Consider the following 20,841-nt stretch of genomic DNA (forward strand, 5'->3'; position numbering starts at 1 on the left):
ACTGTATGTAATAAGACTTAAGATTTTCTGGGGTAACAATGTCACTTCCCGTTGAACGAAGGAGAGCTTGGTTTGTTGTTTTGGAAATGTTGTTTTAATAGTGTATTGAAATGTTTCTCAGTAGCTAGCTAACTTTTAAGTTTGGCTCGTAACATCAACAGTGCTAGGTGGCTGTGCTACAGAAACATCGCTAACCAAAAAGCAGTGCTAGGTGGCTGTGCTACTGAAACACCACTAACCAAACAACAGTGCTAGGTGGCTGTGCTACTGAAACACCGGTAACCAAACAACAGTGCTAGGTGGCTGTGCTACTGAAACACCGCTAACCAAACAACAGTGCTAGGTGGCTGTGCTACTGAAACACCGCTAACCAAACAACAGCGCTTGGTGGCTGTACTACAGACACACCGGTCGTTGTTGTGGATACTAAGGAGATCCTGAGGGAAATCGCTGAGTACAGTTTTATGCTATGGAGGAGCAACATACTCCATCATGGAAAGATCCGGCTACCTCAAAAAAGAACTCTAACCCGACAAAAAAAAATTAAAGACAGATTAATCTACAGACACGGACGATTTACTTACCGTTGAAGTAGAGGCTAGTGCTCTGCCTGGAATCCATGCAACAATGGAAAAGTTGTGTGAGGAGGTAACAGGGATGAGGGGAAGTTTGGAGTTCAGCCAGAGTGAAATTCTCACGCTCCATGGAGAGAACAAGGCACTCACAGCCAAGGTAACAATCCAGGGTATATTGTTCTTAAATGATATTGTAAATTGGAATGGTAAGGTTATGTCTTTCATAGAGTTATCAAAATTGTACGGGAAGGTCTGCTCAATCCAAGAGTACAACCAATAGATTACAGCATTACCCCAAAAATGGAGGAGGCAGGTGGCAGCGGGACGAGGTAGGGAACTGGTCTGTCTGCCCAATATAAAGGATCAAAACTGGCAGAGGAATACAAATAGCATAAATAGGAAAGTATACCAGTTTCATTTGAGGACCAGGATGTTGACAACTGTGCCATACAGATTGAAAAATTGTTGGGAAGAGATTTTGATGTACTGATTCCATGGTACAGGGTGTATGAGTTGATATATAAAACAACGCAAGATTCAAATTATTATATAGAAGTCTTGCCATCAACAAATATTTGGGGAATAAAATCATTGAAGCTCTGCAGATTTTGTTGTGAGGATACAGAATCAATAGACCATTTATTTTGGTATTGCCCTCAGGTAGCCTGTTTCTGGTCTCAGGTTCAGGAATGGCTGAAAACGCATAGCATTGATCTAAAATTGACCCTAGAGATAGTACTGTTAGGAGATCTGGAGAGACCGGGTCAGTCAATTACTAATATACTAATACTCTTAGTAAAAATATTTATCTTCAACACGCAATCTGTGGATTCTATTCAACTAGATAGATTGAAATTGTACATTAAACATCACAGCATAGTTGAAAGACATACTGTATGTTGTGTAGAAATCCAAAGAATGTGGCCAGCAGAGATAGGTGGGATGGGCTGAGGGACGCTGAGGGTTAGGATGTGGAATTGGAGACAAGTGGGAGTGGAGTTGCTGGCCAGGGGATAGAATGATGGTCCAAGATAAAAGTATAAAAAATAAAGTCAAAATATAACATAATAAAAAGTATGTTTGAATGACACTGAGGGGCAGTGTTTTTACAGCTAATGCCGGTTTGCCTGAGGCTGATGCCGTACAGGTGTTTGTACACATGCATATACACACACTGTCAATCAAATGCACACATAGCTACCCGGACTATTTGCATTGTGTGCCCCCCCCCCCCCCCCCTCCCCAACCCCTCTTTTACGCTGCTGCTACTCTCTGTTTATCATATATGCATAGTCACTTTAACTATACATTCATGTACATACTACCTCAATTGGGCCGACCAACCACTGTCTGTATGTAGCCTCTCTACTTGTATAGCCTCGCTACTGTACATAGCCTGTCTTTTTACTGTTGTTTTATTTCTTTACCTACCTATTTTTTCACCTTATACTTTTTTGCACTATTGGTTAGAGCCTGTAAGTAAGCATTTCACTGTAAGGTGAAATACCTGTTGTATTCGGCGCACGTGACAAATAAACTTTGATTTGATTTGACATACATGGGGACACACACATGTAAATAGTGCCAGACACTCTAACATATTACAGTTGACCTGTTATGATCTTAGTTGTTCTTGATGTCCTTTTTTTTGCATTGTTGTTTTCTGTTTTCCTTTGTCTTTTTCTCTTTAGTTCATTTTCTTGGTTGTTGGGTTATTGGGGGGGGAATGGAATTATTACAATTTGTATTTATTATTATAATATTTTTTCTTCTTGGGGGTGGACTGTGGGAGGGGTCTTGGATGGTTGAGGGAACTGTGGGGGGGGGGGGGGGGTTTAAACAATGTAAGAAATAATACATAAAAAAATTAAATACTGCATAGTTTCCTAAGTACTCGAAGCAAGGCGACCATCTCTGTCAGCGCCATCTTGTATTGTCGATAGGTAGTGGTGTAATAATGTTATATGATGTACTGTTTTATATTTTGTATGTAATGTAAGTGCTTTAAAATGTTTGGACCCCAGGAAGAGTAGCTGCTGCCTTGGCAAGAACTAATGTGGATCCATAATAAACCCCAGGAAGAGTAGCTGCTGCCTTGGCAAGAACTAATGTGGATCCCTAATAAACCCCAGGAAGAGTAGCTGCTGCCTTAGCAGGAACTAATGTGGATCCCTAATAAACCCCAGGAAGAGTAGCTGCTGCCTTGGCTAGAACTAAAGTGGATCCCTAATAAACCCCAGGAAGAGTAGCTGCTGCCTTGGCAAGAACTAATGTGGATCCCTAATAAATACAAATACAAAATACAAATAATATTAGCCCTAAATACCCAGGTATTGTAGGATGGCTGGTGTTGTGTATGTTGACAGGGGTGTGTTGTGTTTACAGCCAGGATGGCTGGTGTTGTGTATGTTGACAGGGGTGTGTTGTGTTTACAGCCAGGATGGCTGGTGTTGTGTATGTTGACAGGGGTGTGTTGTGTTTACAGCCAGGATGGCTGGTGTTGTGTATGTTGACAGGGGTGTGTTGTGTTTACAGCCAGGATGGCTGGTGTTGTGTATGTTTACAGGGGTGTGTTGTGTTTACAGCCAGGATGGCTGGTGTTGTGTATGTTGACAGGGGTGTGTTGTGTTTACAGCCAGGATGGCTGGTGTTGTGTATGTTGACAGGGGTGTGTTGTGTTTACAGCCACGATGGCTGGTGTTGTGTATGTTGACAGGGGTGTGTTGTGTTTAGAGTCAGGGTGGCTGGTGTTGTGTATGTTGACAGGGGTGTGTTGTGTTTACAGCCAGGATGGCTGGTGTGTGTATGTTGACAGGGGTGTGTTGTGTTTACAGCCAGGATGGCTGGTGTTGTGTATGTTGACAGGGGTGTGTTGTGTTTACAGCCAGGATGGCTGGTGTTGTGTATGTTGACAGGGGTGTGTTGTGTTTACAGCCAGGATGGCTGGTGTTGTGTATGTTGACAGGGGTGTGTTGTGTTTACAGCCTGTTTTATTATCTTTAATACATGCCAGACTGAGCCTGAGTACAAGCAGATAAGACTGGCGTGTGGGCCAGTACTGCAGCTAGCTATCACCACTCTACCACTAACAACACACACACACACACACACACACAAAGAACAGAATCATCACTCTACCACTAACACACACACACACACACACACACACACACACACACACACACACACACACACACACACACACACACACACACACACACACACACACACACACACACACGACAGCAAGATATCATCACTCTACCACTACACACACACACACACACACACACACACACACACACACACACACACACACACACACACACACACACACACACACACACACATACACACACACACACTACAGCAAGATATCACCACTCTACCACTACACACACACACACACACAGACACACACACACACACACACACACACACACACACACACACACATATACACACATATACACACACACATACACACACACACACTCCAGCCAGTTATCACCACTCAACCTCTGCCACTGAATTTAAATAACACGTTCCCTTCCATGCCAACTAGCTCACCCTAGCTAGATGTCAGGAGTTTTCCCCAACGGGCAGACCTAATAAAATAACAAATGGATGTGTGATGGTGGCAGTCCCTTTTCTCTTTTGAAGTTGGCCAATTTTCTTTTCTTTTTTTGTATCTGTTTGGCTAATTGATCTGGTGTAGAAGTTTTGTCGTTGGCATGCAATGATGATTAATATTACATCTGAGGGTGTTGGCTTTGTACTATGCTTGTTAGGTAAATGACTGTACCAATGGGTGGGACTGCTTTTGTTTCATCGTTTTGTGGAATTCTGCCCAAGACTGAAGTCATATTAGTATGGCAGAGTTGAGCCATTTCAGATTTTGTTTTCAAGAAAAAAATCTGCACTATAGTCCTGCTGAAAAAGTACTCTGTGTCCTCAAAAAGACAGAAGCCGCTGGATCACTTAGGGAGATAACACGTTCTTCACAGAGATAATGAGTTCAACTCATTCTGTCGGTTTTGACCTCAGTAATGGACTCTCTCTCTATTACTTCCCTCCTGCTCTACCAGTCTTTTCTAAGAATAAATCACTTTTTTTTTGTAAGGCCTTTTTATATCAACAGAGCAAGACACGGCGAGTTTGTCATTCTTAGATGTAAACAGAAGTTTATTCAACAAGTGAACTGGCCCATGGTGAGATGTCAACACAGAGCTGAGACCCGTAGACTGGGTCACAAGGCAATGAAGGCTCTGCAACAATTACAGTGAACAGTAAGAACAGCAGCTGATTCATACAATGACCCTTGGAGCTTAAACTGTCTCAGATTATTAGGTTTATCTCTTCAAGGACAAAAGAATGGTGAGGTCAGCATATCAGTAATCTCCTTTTTCTATTTACAGTATCTACTCAGTACTTTATTTAACCTTCATTTAACTAGGCAAGTCAGTTAAAGAACAAATTCTTATTTACAACGACGGCCTACCCCGGGTTAAACCCAGACGACGCTGGGCCAATTGTGCACCGCCTTATGGGACTCCCAATCACGGCCGGATGTGATACAGCCTGGATTTGATCCAGGGACTGTAGTGATGCCGCTTGCACTGAGATGCAGTGCCTTCGACAGTATCTACTCAGTACTACTATTGACAGTATCTACTCAGTACTACTATTGACAGTATCTGCCTGCTCAGTACTACTCTACTACTATTGACAGTATCTACTCAGTACTACTCTACTACTATTGACAGTATCTACTCAGTACTACTCTACAACTATTGACAGTATCTACTCAGTACTACTCTACTACTATTGACAGTATCTACTCAGTACTACTCTACTACTATTGACAGTATCTACTCAGTACTACTCTACAACTATTGACAGTATCTACTCAGTACTACTCTACTACTATTGACAGTATCTACTCAGTACTACTCTACTACTATTGACAGTATCTACTCAGTACTACTCTACTACTATTGACAGTATCTACTCAGTACTACTATTGACAGTATCTGCCTGCTCAGTACTACTCTACTACTATTGACAGTATCTACTCAGTACTACTCTACTACTATTGACAGTATCTACTCAGTACTACTCTACGACTATTGACAGTATCTACTCAGTACTACTTTACTACTATTGACAGTATCTACTCAGTACTACTATTGACAGTATCTACTCAGTACTACTCTACTACTATTGACAGTATCTACTCAGTACTACTATTGACAGTATCTACTCAGTACTACTTTACTCCTATTGACAGTATCTACTCAGTACTACTATTGACAGTATCTACTCAGTACTACTTTACTCCTATTGACAGTATCTACTCAGTACTACTATTGACAGTACCTGCCTGCTCAGTACTACTCTACTACTATTGACAGTATCTACTCAGTACTACTATTGACAGTATCTACTCCGTACTACTTTACTCCTATTGACAGTATCTACTCAGTACTACACTACTACTATTGACAGTATCAACTCATGACATTATCATTGACTTCCTTCATGGCCTAACAAGCCCAGAGTGGCTGCTACACAACACAGCCCAATGTCTGTTTCTAGATGGACAGTTACTGTAGGGAACGTACTGGACTTGTTCAATCAGTTTCAGTCAGTTGCCTGTGTGAGGCCGCATCTCTGTCTGACTGTCTGCCTGTGAGTCTTAACTGGATCTCTGTATGAGTCGACCTCTGTATGAGTAGACCTCTGTATGAAAAGATCTCTGTATGAGTAGATCTCTGTATGAGTGGATCTCTGTATGAGCAGATCTCTGTATGAGTGGATAAATAATGAATCATGTCCTTGTTGGTAGTTCCTCTGGTGATGTGGTGATTGCCCCACTGACAGAGCCTGACAGCGACAGCTGTCCCCCACTGAGAGTGACTCCGTTTGGGTCGGAGAGAGAGCATGTACAGATGACTCCTGATGGTACCCTGAACCAGACATACAGACAACAGGGGAACACCTCTCACACACACACACCACCATATAACAAGGACACTACACTGTTGCCAGACATCTCCTGGCGGAGCACCAAAACCCATTCACACAGTCACAACAATGCTGTAACTCAACAAGTCCATTAAAACACCATTACTGTATCTCTCTGCACTGTTCTGAGTCGGTCTCACCAAGCCCCTCTCTATCTCTATCTCTCTTGACTCATAATGGACTTCCTAAAGAGTTCACCTTGAGTAGCTATCTATGTCTGAATCCAACAGCAGCATAGTGAATAGGGTGTAATTTGGGACATCATCTGTCTGAATCCTGAGTCTATTCTGAGCGGCACGATCTTTTGTTTTGTCTTCAATTGTTTGCTAAATGGTCCAACAACTTATTTGCTGTCCCAGTGTGTGTGTGTGTGTGTGTGTGTGTGTGTGTGTGTGTGTGTGTGTGTGTGTGTGTGTGTGTGTGTGTGTGTGTGTGTGTGTGTGTGTGTGTGTGTGTGTGTGTGTGTATTTTATTCCTCTTTTGTTACTATTTGTAACTGTTTTATTTTTTTTAATTTAGGGGAAAATAAAGGAAAATATATAAAAAATATATAATTTATATGTACCGTACATTTATACAACATATTTATGGGGGATTGGAAATGATGCAGACAATTACATTGATGGAAGTAACAATCTATCTGCAATTAAAGCTGAACTACCCCCTAAAAAAATGTATGCAAAATATATATACAATATATATAAGAAAGGAAATATAAAAAATATAAACATTTTAAATCGAAAGACAAAAAAACTGAAAATCTGAAAGAAAAAAAAAGAAAAAAGAAAATAATACAAAGAAAAGTAATAAAGATAGGAAGGAAGGAAGGAAGGAAGGGAGGGAGGAAGGGAGGGAGGAAGGAAGGAAGGAAGGAAGGAAGGGAGGGAGGGAGGAAGGAAGGAAGGAAGGAAGGAAGGAAGGAAGGAAGGAAGGAAGGAAGGAAGGGAGGGAGGGAGGAAGGAAGGAAGGAAGGAAGGAAGGAAGGAAGGAAGGAAGGAAGGAAGGAAGGAAGGAAGGAAGGAAGGAAGGAAGGAAGGAAGGAAGGAAGGAAGGGAGGGAGGGAGGGAGGGAGGAAGGAAGGAAGGAAGGAAGGAAGGAAGGAAGGAAGGAAGGAAGGAAGGAAGGAAGGAAGGAAGGAAGGAAGGAAGGAAGGAAGGAAGGAAGGAAGGAAGGGAGGGAGGGAGGGAGGGAGGGAGGGAGGGAGGGAGGGAGGGAGGGAGGGAGGGAGGGAGGGAGGGAGGGAGGGAGGGAGGAAGGAAGTAAGGATGAAAGGAAGGAAGGAAGGAAGGAAGGAAGGAAGGAAGGAAGGAAGGAAGGGAGGGAGGGAGGGAGGGAGGGAGGGAGGGAGGGAGGGAGGGAGGGAGGGAGGGAGGGAGGAAGGATGGGAGGGCAGGAGGGCGGGAGGGAGGGAGGGAGGGAAGGAGTTCCTGTACCAGAGTCCAGGGTGTACACTTTCCCTAAGCCAGTTCCTGTACCAGAGTCCAGGGTGTACACTTTCCCTAAGCCAGTTCTTGTTCCAAATGCCAAGTTTTTATCTAGCCATCTGTGATTTCCCTGCAGGTATAGGGAGTTGCCAGGTAGTAGGCTGAGTATTCTGTCTGCAGACTGGTGTCTTCATTACAACTACCCCCTGCCTCCGTCTTTCACCATCCCATTGCAATCCAGACCGTTGCATATGGCCGTCCTGCAGCATTTAATGACCACACACCTTCATCATATCCAACTACAAATCATGTGTTTTAGTATTCATCCAATTAATGAATAAATCACTGGCTGGCATAAACAAGTATCATCGTTTCTGCAGGAAATTTGCTCAACTCTACAGAGGAAGGAAGGACCAGTTGACCACAGTGGCTTTGGCCTAAAGGTTTTTGACCCGTGTTCTGCAATAGTCCCATCAGCCCGATACACCCACCCTATCATAAATACATCGACAACAGAGTATTCCCTTTGCATACAACACAAACACACACACACACACACACACACACACACACACACACACACACACACACACACACACACACACACACACACACACACACACACACACACAGGAATATGGAATGGTGATAGGTCCGCCGATGTACTCTACCCTTTTCACTGTTATTTGTATATCATCACAAGAGATTAACATCCAGAGCCTTCAGAAAGTATTCATACCCCTTGACCTTTTCCACATTTTCTTGTGTTACAGCCTGAATTTAAAATGTTTGAAATTTAGATATTTGGTCACTGGCCTATGCAAAATACCCCATATTGTCAAAGTGGAATTATGTTTTTCTAAATGTTTACAAATGTATAAAAAATCTAAAGCTGAAATGTCTTGAGTCAATAAAGTATTTAACCCCTTTGTTACGGCAAGACTAAAAAAGTTCAGGACTAAACCTTTAGGGCTAAACAAGTCACATATTACGCTGCATGGATTTGAAAATATATGGCAACACCTGAAAATTGGTTGTCTAGCAATGATCAACAACCAATTTGACAGAGCTAGAAGAATTTAGAAAATAATAATGGGCAAATGTTACACAATCCAGGTGTGGAAAGCTCTTAGCGACCCAGAAAGACTCACAGCTGTAATCACAGCCAAAGTCGTTTCTACAAAGTATTGACTCAGGGGTATGAATATGTATGTAAATAAGATAAATCTGTATTTAATTTTCACTACATTTGCAAACATTTCTAAAAACATGTTTACACTTTGTCATTATGGTGTATTGTGTGTAAATGGGTGAGAGAAAAACATGAATTGAATCAATTTTAGAATAAGGCTTTAACGTAACACAATGTGGACTCAGTCAATGGGTCTGAATACTTTCTGAATGTACTGGATATGGAAGTCAAAGGTGGCGTCTCCGTCGATAACAATGCTCGTTGTCAACATAATGTCTTCCTCCTGGTCTTAGCTTAGATATTTCTCAGTAGGCCTTCACATTTTACTGTTCAGAAACCCAACATGCCACTTGTTATGTGTACCTTTCAAAGTGTGTACAGACAGTACTGTTAGTGCTTTCAAAGTGTGTACAGACAGTACTGTTAGTCCTAAAATTTTTTACATTTTTGTATTTTAGCAGACACTCTTATCCAGAGCGATTTACAGTAGTGAATGCATACATTTCATACTTTTTTTTCTGTACTGGTCCACCGTGGGAATCGAACCCACAACCTTGGCATTGCAAACGCCATGCTCTACCAACTGAGCTACACAGGACAGTACTGTTAGTCCTAACAAAGTGTGTACAGACAGTACTGTTAGTCCTAACAAAGTGTGTACAGACAGTACTGTTAGTCCTAACAAAGTGTGTACAGACAGTACTGTTAGTCCTAACAAAGTGTGTACAGACAGTACTGTTAGTCCTAACAAAGTGTGTACAGACAGTACTGTTAGTCCTAACAAAGTGTGTACAGACAGTACTGTTAGTGCTTTCAAAGTGTGTACAGAGAGTACTGTTAGTCCTAACAAAGTGTGTACAGACAGTACTGTTAGTCCTAACAAAGTGTGTACAGAGAGTACTGTTAGTCCTAACAAAGTGTGTACAGACAGTACTATTAGTGCTTTCAAAGTGTGTACAGACAGTACTGTTAGTCCTAACAAAGTGTGTACAGACAGTACTGTTAGTCCTAACAAAGTGTGTACAGACAGTACTGTTAGTCCTAACAAAGTGTGTACAGACAGTACTATTAGTGCTTTCAAAGTGTGTACAGACAGTACTGTTAGTCCTAACAAAGTGTGTACAGACAGTACTGTTAGTCCTAACAAAGTGTGTACAGACAGTACTGTTAGTCCTAACAAAGTGTGCACAGACAGTACTGTTAGTGCTTTCAAAGTGTGTACAGACAGTATTGTTAAACCTTTCATAAATCAGAAGTACAGCAATGATGGCTGCTGAAGCGATGGAAGAGTTTTAATGGAAGTCTGTTAACTCTAATTTGAACTGAGTTTAAGTCATCCCTAGGGTTGGTTAGTGCTGCCAAAGGGAGATGCGAACTGGCAGTAATCAGTTGCATGCCAACTTTAATCCCAACTAACACGTCAGCATGTTTCCAAACAAACCTGTGGTTTACATTTACAGTTTGGCAGTGATGAAAGAGGTGTATATTTAGATTTGAATAAGCCTTCTGCAATCCACCCAAACTAATTCAAAACGCGTCCAATATGACAAGATATTTGTGATGCGTTGTGTTTACTGTGACCTCTAGAGGTTTGTGATGCGTTGTGTTTACTGTGACCCCTAGAGGTTTGTGATGCGTTGTGTTTACTGTGACCCCTAGAGGTTTGTGATGCGTTGTGTTTAGTGTGACCCCTAGAGGTTTGTGATGCGTTGTGTTTAGTGTGACCCCTAAAGGTTTGTGATGCGTTGTGTTTAGTGTGACCCCTAGAGGTTTGTGATGCGTTGTGTTTAGTGTGACCCCTAGAGGTTTGTGATGCGTTGTGTTTAGTGTGACCCCTAGAGGTTTGTGATGCGTTGTGTTTAGTGTGACCCCTAGAGGTTTGTGATGCGTTGTGTTTAGTGTGACCCCTAGAGGTTTGTGATGCGTTGTGTTTACTGTGACCCCTAGAGGTTTGTGATGCGTTGTGTTTACTGTGACCCCTAGAGGTTTGTGATGCGTTGTGTTTAGTGTGACCTCTAGAGGTTTGTGATGCGTTGTGTTTACTGTGACCCCTAGAGGTTTGTGATGCGTTGTGTTTACTGTGACCCCTAGAGGTTTGTGATGCGTTGTGTTTAGTGTGACCCCTAGAGGTTTGTGATGCGTTGTGTTTAGTGTGACCCCTAGAGGTTTGTGATGCGTTGTGTTTACTGTGACCCCTAGAGGTTTGTGATGCGTTGTGTTTACTGTGACCCCTAGAGGTTTGTGATGCGTTGTGTTTAGTGTGACCTCTAGAGGTTTGTGATGCGTTGTGTTTACTGTGACCCCTAGAGGTTTGTGATGCGTTGTGTTTACTGTGACCCCTAGAGGTTTGTGATGCGTTGTGTTTACTGTGACCCCTAGAGGTTTGTGATGCGTTGTGTTTAGTGTGACCCCTAGAGGTTTGTGATGCGTTGTGTTTAGTGTGACCCCTAGAGGTTTGTGATGCGTTGTGTTTAGTGTGACCCCTAGAGGTTTGTGATGCGTTGTGTTTACTGTGACCCCTAGAGGTTTGTGATGCGTTGTGTTTAGTGTGACCTCTAGAGGTTTGTGATGCGTTGTGTTTACTGTGACCCCTAGAGGTTTGTGATGCGTTGTGTTTACTGTGACCCCTAGAGGTTTGTGATGCGTTGTGTTTAGTGTGACCCCTAGAGGTTTGTGATGCGTTGTGTTTAGTGTGACCCCTAGAGGTTTGTGATGCGTTGTGTTTAGTGTGACCCCTAGAGGTTTGTGATGCGTTGTGTTTACTGTGACCCCTAGAGGTTTGTGATGCGTTGTGTTTAGTGTGACCTCTAGAGGTTTGTGATGCGTTGTGTTTACTGTGACCCCTAGAGGTTTGTGATGCGTTGTGTTTACTGTGACCCCTAGAGGTTTGTGATGCGTTGTGTTTAGTGTGACCCCTAGAGGTTTGTGATGCGTTGTGTTTAGTGTGACCCCTAGAGGTTTGTGATGCGTTGTGTTTAGTGTGACCCCTAGAGGTTTGTGATGCGTTGTGTTTAGTGTGACCCCTAGAGGTTTGTGATGCGTTGTGTTTACTGTGACCCCTAGAGGTTTGTGATGCGTTGTGTTTAGTGTGACCCCTAGAGGTTTGTGATGCGTTGTGTTTAGTGTGACCCCTAGAGGTTTGTGATGCGTTGTGTTTAGTGTGACCCCTAGAGGTTTGTGATGCGTTGTGTTTAGTGTGACCCCTAGAGGTTTGTGATGCGTTGTGTTTAGTGTGACCCCTAGAGGTTTGTGATGCGTTGTGTTTACTGTGACCTCTAGAGGTTTGTGATGTTTTTTCCCAGTTTTTTTGAAGGGCTTACTGGTGCTCTACCATGCCGTCCCTAGGAGAGGTGTGCGTCACGCAGTGCCAGGCTTTTTTTCCCACTATACTCAACTTGAGTGGGTTGAGTCACTGACCTGAACATCCTGTCCGCTTTTGCCGAACAGGAAGTCCCTTTCGTGGGCTATACTTAGCCTTGTCTCAGGGTAGAACGTTGGTGGTCTGTTGATAGCCCTCTAGTGTGGGGGCTGTGCTTTGACAAAGTGAGTGGGGTTATATCCTGCCTGGTTGGCCCGGTCCGGTGGTATCGTCAGATAGGGTCACGGAGTCTCCCGACCCCTCCTGTCTCAGACTCCGGTATCTATGCTGCAGTAGTCTATCTGCCGGGGGATAGGGTCAGTCTGTTATATATGGTGAAATTATCCTGTCTTATCCGGTGTCCTGTGTGAACTTAAGTATGCTTCCCCTAATTTTCCCATCTCTCTCTCTCTCTCTCTCTCTCTCTTCCATCCCGGAGGACCTGAGCCCTAGGACCATGCCTCAGGACTACCTGGCATGAAGACTCTTGGCTTTTCACGTCCCCAGTCCACCTGGTTGTGCTGCTGATCCAGTTTCTGCTGTTTTGCCTGTGGCTATGGAACCCTGACCTGTTCACCAGATGTGCTACCTGTCCCAGACCTGCTGTTTTGCCTGTGGCTATGGAACCCTGACCTGTTCACCAGACGTGCTACCTTGTACCGGACCTGCTGTCTCTTGTCTCTAACTCTCTTTCTCTCCCTCCCTCTCTCTCCTTCTCTACCGCACCTGCTGTCTTGACCTCTGAATGCTTGGCTATGAAAAGCCAACTGACATTTACTCCTGAGGTTCTGACCTGTTGCACCCTCGACAACCACTGTGATTATTATTATTTGACCATGCTGGTCATCTATGAACATTTGAACATCTTGGCCATGTTCTGTTATAATCTCCACCCGGCACAGCCAGAAGAGGACTGGCCACCCCTCATAGCCTGGTTCCTCTCTACCCGGCACAGCCAGAAGAGGACTGGCCACCCCTCATAGCCTGGTTCCTCTCTACCCGGCACAGCCAGAAGAGGATTGGCCAGCCCTCATAGCCTGGTTCCTCTCTACCCGGCACAGCCAGAAGAGGACTGGCCGCCCCTCCTAGCCTGGTTCCTCTCTACCCGGCACAGCCAGAAGAGGACTGGCCGCCCCTCATAGCCTGGTTCCTCTCCACCCAGCACAGCCAGAAGAGGACTAGCCACCCCTCATAGCCTGGTTCCTCTCTACCCGGCACAGCCAGAAGAGGACTGGCCACCCCGCATAGCCTGGTTCCTCTCTAGGTTCCTTTCAAGGTTCCTCGTCTTTCTAGGGAGTTTTTCCTAGCCGCTGTGCTTCTACATTTGCATTGCTTGCTCTCTGGTGTTTTAGGCTGGGTTTCTGTACAAGCTCTTTGTGACAACTGCTGATGAAAAAAGGACTTTATAAATACATTTGATTGTGTTTCTTGTGTCTTTTGACTGAGTTATTTGAAAAGTTATTATTATACATTGGAGAGGGAAATGCATAATTGTATCTTTATATGTAGAAATGAGGGCTACTGAAAACAAGTTGACTTCATAGGGATGTCATTCAGCTCTCAAATCAGAAACATTCATAGCATGTCCGTTTTTAAACAACCTAATTTATCAATTGTGATGTTTGATTGAGGTAGAATAGTTACGTTATTATTTTTCATTAGGTTGATGACATTATTGTTGTCATTTGTGGCTATGACAGGGATATCACCAATACATTCCTTGTCAATAAACATTGAAAAATGACATAATCGGAAAGTTTAACAGAAAGGTGGAATGGAGGGTAACAATGACCTAACAACTTTCAGTTCAGGTGAGTAGGAGGAGGAGGGGTATCTCCTTACGTTACAGTCCCTGGATTTTTACCTGTCCTGTAAGTACAGTGACAGTACTGAAGGGTTATAAAATGAAATCAAGTGTTATTGGTCGCATACACATATTTAGTCGATGTTATTGTGGGTGTAACGAACTGCTTATGTCCTTAGCTCCAACAGCGCAGTATTATTGTTATGTATTGTTAGATATTACTCCACTGTTGGTGCTAGGAACAGAAGCAGTTTCCTACATAACATCTGATAAATATGTGTATGCGACCAATACAATTGGATTACAGTGACGGTATTGAAGGTTTATTACCTGTCCTGTAAGTACAGTATTGAAGGTTTATTACCTGTCCTGTAAGTACAGTGGTGAAGGTTTATTACCTGTCCTGTAAGTACATTGTTGAAGGTTTATTACCTGTCCTGTAAGTACAGTGGTGAAGGTTTATTACCTGTCCTGTAAGTACAGTGGTGAAGGTTTATTACCTGTCCTTTAAGTACAGTGTTGAAAGTGTATTACCTGTCCTGTAAGTACAGTGGTGAAGGTTTATTACCTGTCCTTTAAGTACAGTGTTGAAGGTTTATTACCTGTCCTGTAACTACAGTGTTGAAGGTTTATTACCTGTCCTGTAAGTACAGTGGTGAAGGTTTATTACCTGTCCTGTAAGTACAGTGTTGAAGGTTTATTACCTGTCCTTTAAGTACAGTGTTGAAGGTTTATTACCTGTCCTTTAAGTACAGTGTTGAAGGTTTATTACCTGTCCTGTAACTACGGTGTTGAAGGTTTATTACCTGTCCTGTAAGTACAGTGTTGAAGGTTTATTACCTGTCCTGTAAGTACAGTGTTGAAGGTTTATTACCTGTCCTGTAACTACAGTGTTGAAGGTTTATTACCTGTCCTGTAAGTACAGTGTTGAAGGTTTATTACCTGTCCTGTAAGTACAGTGTTGAAGGTTTATTACCTGTCCTGTAACTACAGTGTTGAAGATTTATTACCTGTCCTGTAAGTACAGTGTTGAAGGTTTATTACCTGTCCTTTAAGTACAGTGTTGAAGGTTTATTGCCTGTCCTGTAACTACAGTGTTGAAGGTTTATTACCTGTCCTGTAAGTACAGTGTTGAAGGTTTATTACCTGTCCTGTAAGTACAGTGTTGAAGGTTTATTACCTGTCCTGTAAGTACAGTGTTGAAGGTTTATTACCTGTCCTGTAAGTACAGTGTTGAAGGTTTATTACCTGTCCTGTAAGTACAGTGTTGAAGGTTTATTACCTGTCCTGTAAGTACAGTGTTGAAGGTTTATTACCTGTCCTGTAACTACAGTGTTGAAGGTTTATTACCTGTCCTGTAAGTACAGTGTTGAAGGTTTATTACCTGTCCTGTAAGTACAGTGACAGTATTGAAGTGAATCATTGTTACATTGCACTTAACCAGCCCTACGCCTTGCCATAACCCAGGTACAGTGTAAGATTACTGCTGTAAGCACAATATAACAATGATTAATCACAATAATTATTACATTGTACAGTACTTACAAAAATAATTACACCGTAATGTTTACTGAGATAATGTGAATCTAGAGATGTTTTGAGGTGTTTAATGTATCAGCAACTTAACAGGATGAGATAAAGGTGGAGGTGTAAATGAGGATGAGAGATATAGGTGAGGGACAGTACCTGTGGAAGAACAGCAGGATGGACAGCGTGGTCTGGTCGATGTTGCTGTTGCAGATGCCCTCGTTGAGCAGGTAACAGGGATCTCTGACCACAGACTCCAGAGAGTCCAGCCTCATCATGCTGTTCAGCTTGTCTGTGTTCACGTTCTGGTTCTGGAACGTCAGCTGCTCCCGGAAGTGGCGGAAGTGGCTGAGCGACGTGGGGCTGCCCATCAGGGGGGTGCTGTGGCCTCTGCCTTGGCCCCCACTTCCAGCTGGGTCGTCACAGTTGGCCAGGTCCAGGCAGCAGGAGCAGCAGTCCAGACCAATGGGTGAGAGACACTCCTCTCCATCTGCCATGATGACAGCAGATCAGTCAATCCGGTCAGCAGAACACCTTGAGGGACTGAAGAGATGAGCTCCACAGCAGGAGACAGAGAGGTAGAAAGAGAGAAAGACCTTGGTGCTGGTCTCTCTTCTTCTTCTCAGGCTTGTAGTCGTTGTTGTGTGTTCCTCAGCATATGCAGAGGGAAGGATTTCCTCCCTCCAGGTGCTCTGGATCAGGGTGTTTGGAAGTCAAGTGTTCCCAGCTTCCTCCTCTCCCTGAGAGTAGACAGTCAGTCGTGTCTCCCTGAGTCTCCCACTCGTCACGTTAATAAGGCTATGTTTGCTTTGGTTGTGAGACACTCGCTGGCTTCTGTGTCTGTGGGGGAGAGAGAGCTAGCCAATGCTGTGCTGTCTGCGTCTGTGTCGAACACACACACCCTGATTCAGCGGGAATGTGTTTCAAAGCTGCTTATCACTTTTTTTTCTGCCCAGCACTTTTTCCTCCCCCAATGTGCTTAGAGACTGAGGGAGGGAGGGAGGGAGGGATGGATGGAGGGACGGAGGTGGGGAAACCCTTGTGATTGGTAAACGACTGGCCCTCCTCTTTCTCCTCTCTCACAATCTCTCCCAGCCACTGCATCACAATTAGGGGATGGAAAGATGCAATGCATGTGCTTGGTAATGCACACTGTTCTAGAGACAGAGAGCGAGGGGGACAGAAGAGAGAGAGAGAGAGAGAGAGAGAGAGAGAGAGAGAGAGAGAGAGAGAGAGAGAGAGAGAGACGTAGAGAGAGAGAGAGAGAGAGAGAGAGGGAAAGCATGAACACACATGGAGCTGCTGCTGCCTGTTAAAGGGAATGATTTTAACTCCCTCTGTTTTCACTCCCCCCATGCTTTGTACACATAACACGATTATACCTCGCGATCTGTCTGAAGCATACTGTAGGCTAGCTCTCTTTGGGCTGAGTGCTCTGTCTGAAGCATACTGTAGGCTAGCTCTCTTCGGGCTGAGGGCTCTGTCTGAAGCATACTGTAGGCTAGCTCTCTTTGGGCTGAGTGCTCTGTCTGAAGCATACTGTAGGCTAGCTCTCTTTGGCCTGAGTGCTCTGTCTGAAGCATACTGTAGGCTAGCTCTCTTCGGGCTGAGGGCTCTGTCTGAAGCATACTGTAGGCTAGCTCTCTTTGGGCTGAGTGATCTGTCTGAAGCATACTGTAGGCTAGCTCTCTTTGGGCTGAGGGCTCTGTCTGAAGCATACTGTAGGCTAGCTCTCTTTGGGCTGAGTGATCTGTCTGAAGCATACTGTAGGCTAGCTCTCTTTGGGCTGAGTGATCTGTCTGAAGCATACTGTAGGCTTCCTCTCTTTGGGCTGAGTGCTCTGTCTGAAGCATACTGTAGGCTAGCTCTCTTTGGGCTGAGTGCTCTGTCTGAAGCATACTGTAGGCTAGCTCTCTTTAGGCTGCATTTACAGCATTGTTGTCAAAATGGTTGACATTATTTATACACATCTTTAACTAGGAAGAGCAGGAAAGTTCCTTGTGGTTTGATGAGTTGGACAACAGTAAAGGCACACAGATATATATGGAGGCTCAGGCCAATGTACATGAATGTGGCATATTGTTGATTTTCACAGTCAATGGACACAAACAGAGATGCATGCTTGAAAATGTTTAAAGTCTATCCATTTAAATTGTGTACAAGTCAAGATAATAAACATCAATATTTGCTATTAGTTTGTCCCCAGTTTGTTAATTGTTGTAAGTAAATTTGAAGATCTGGCCCAGAATCCTTGTTATGTAAGAAGGAACACTGACAGTCAGACTGGTTCTTTCCTCAAATAAGACTTTCTCAAGTTAGAAAACATTATTTCATTACATTTACACAATTTGAATTGAACTGAAACTGGTTTCATGCAGGCCATGGCTGCGAGCCTGCAACACAGTAAAATCTCATTTGAATTTTAATTGAATTAAGTTAGGTGAATTTATCTATCCTGAGCTCGATTAAGATATATGAACCTATCGATCGCAAGTGTGATTAAGTTAAGGGAACTTATCTATCCTGAGCCTGATTAAGATAAGACAGCTTTGCAGTACAGACAGAATAGAATGCTAAGAAGGTATCGTAGCTTATTGAAGGCAGGCATCAATACAAACGTTTCATTGCAATGTGCTCAGTGGGATCAGTTAAGCAGAGAAAATGACTGAAATCACGTAGAAGCTGTGGATGAAGTGAAATGAAAGAAACACTGCCCTCTATTGGTGCTGAGAAAATACAGCACTTCAGTGATGATTTTTATTTAACCTTTATTGAACTAGGCAAGTCAGTTAAGAACAAATGATGATGAAGTGACTTAGCCTGACACCAAATTTGTCCGCTGCATACTTCAGTCTGAGATGACCATCAGTGAAGTCGTTTGTGGTGACGAGGGGCACAAGGGGCGTTGTCCAAAACAAAGGCATCGTCTCTAACCAATCAGAGTATCAAAGCCAATGACACATTTTAAAACTGCCGCTTTACCCACCTGTGTTCTGGCTCTGGCACAACCCATCGGTTTCTGGACCAATCAGATGGCCCCAAATGTGTTTGTATTTGGTGACGGGTTGGGTAGGTACTCAGATCCAGACTCATTGAGGAGGATAAACGAATGTCTGTTGCCATGGCGTACAGTGGCGTAGCGCAGTTTCGCAGGACCCCCCGCGACGTCCGAGCATGGGCCAGAGAGAAAAATATGCACTTTTAAAGCTAATCTTATACGACTTTACATTTTACCCTGAGCTGAGAGAAGATTTAGCTGTTTAATAAGAGCTCAGGGATTCTTGAAAGAAAGGGACAATCTCAAATATTTGTCTTAATATTAACAAATATATATTTTGATAAAGTATGAGTCTTCACAACATAAAGGAACAACATCCTATATGTATTGTTTTCTTCATAAAATGCAACTAACTTGTCTCATTTCTGTGGTCCCATGTGGCTCAGTTGGTAGAGCATGGTGTTTGCAACGCCAGGGTTGTGGGTTCGATTCCTACGTGGGACCAGCACGGAGAAAGAAAAAAAATGTATGAATTGTATGCATTCACTACTGTAAGTTGCTCTGGATAAGAGCATTTACTAAATGACTAAAATGTAAGTTTGTCTAAGGCCATTTTACTTTTATAGTTATTGTCCAACAATTGTTTAAAGGCCTTGATTGTTTAATTCTAATATTAGATTATTCAAATATGTAGTACAAATCTCCAAACATGTTTTTGTTTTGTTTTGTTTTGTAGCACTATTGAATGTTCCAGGGCTAATTCGTTAGCATTTTGGCATATTTTTCTAGATTTAGAACATAAAATTACATTTACATTTTAGTCATTTAGCCGACGCTCTTATCCAGAGCGACTTACAGTAGTGAGTGCATACATTTTATTAAAACATTTCTCCTTGCTGGTCCCCCATGGGAATCGAACCCACAACCCTGGCGTTGCAAACACCATGCTCTACCAACTGAGCCACATGTTATTAAAGCAAAAATGATCCCTAGGTCTAACACAGAAAATACTTCCATTGTTTCAGCATATGTTGCAGAACAGCGATTACAAATATATATTTTTCAGAATATTTACAACAATAAAAACACGATCTTAAGGGCCATCAGTGACGGAGTTGACAACAGATACTCGAAACATATCTTGTCTGTGTGTCTGCCAACGTTCGCAGTCCACACCTAGAGAGGGTTGTCTGGTGCTGTGGGTTACCTAATGTGTATTTAGAGGAGATACTCTGGCATGGCCCTCTAATGTAACAGTGTGAAGTATCCACAACCACACATTACTGTCTTAGACCCTCTGGTGCACTGGAGCCAGACTGTGTGTGTGTTCATTCTGCCTGCTGGAATAAGGGCTGCATGTGTTCTAATATCTAGAGTCACCATCCAACAACAGAGAGAAGCTGCTAATAATGTACACCATTACCCTCACACCGAGGTGACAGGACCATAACATTACCCCTCACACCGAGGTGACAGGACCATAACATTACCCCTCACACCGAGGTGACAGGACCATAACATTACCCCTCACACTGAAGTGACAGGACCATAACATTACCCCTCACACCGAGGTGACAGGACCATAACGTTACCCCTCACACTGAGGTGACAGGACCATAAAATTACCCTCACACTGAGGTGACAGGACCATAACATTACCCCTCACACTTAGGTGACAGGACCATAACATTACCCCTCACACCGAGGTGACAGGACCATAACATTACCCCTCACTCTGAGGTGACAGGACCATAACATTACCCCTCACACTGAGGTGACAGGACCATAACATTACCCCTCATACTGAGGTGACAGGACCATAAAATTACCCTCACACTGAGGTGACAGGACCATAACATTACCCTCACACTGAGATGACAGGACCATAACATTACCCCTCACACTGAGGTGACAGGACCATAACATTACCCCTCAC

The 20,841-nt window shown here is 43.3% G+C and overlaps 1 protein-coding gene across 1 annotated transcript in view; it reads right to left on the reverse strand.

The window, feature by feature from the left end:
- The window catches only part of LOC106604170 (uncharacterized), a 61,100-nt gene extending 44,320 nt beyond the window's left edge, over window positions 1-16,780 (reverse strand). Inside the window, exon 1 of the mRNA XM_014198590.2 lies at window positions 16,067-16,780. Coding sequence (XP_014054065.1) covers window positions 16,067-16,404 — 338 coding nt within the window. The 5' untranslated portion in view covers window positions 16,405-16,780. The remainder of the gene's footprint in view (window positions 1-16,066) is intronic.
- Between the last annotated feature and the right edge of the window lie 4,061 nt (window positions 16,781-20,841).

Source organism: Salmo salar, chromosome ssa05 (genome assembly GCF_905237065.1).
Source record: "Salmo salar chromosome ssa05, Ssal_v3.1, whole genome shotgun sequence".
Lineage (NCBI taxonomy): Eukaryota > Metazoa > Chordata > Actinopteri > Salmoniformes > Salmonidae > Salmo > Salmo salar.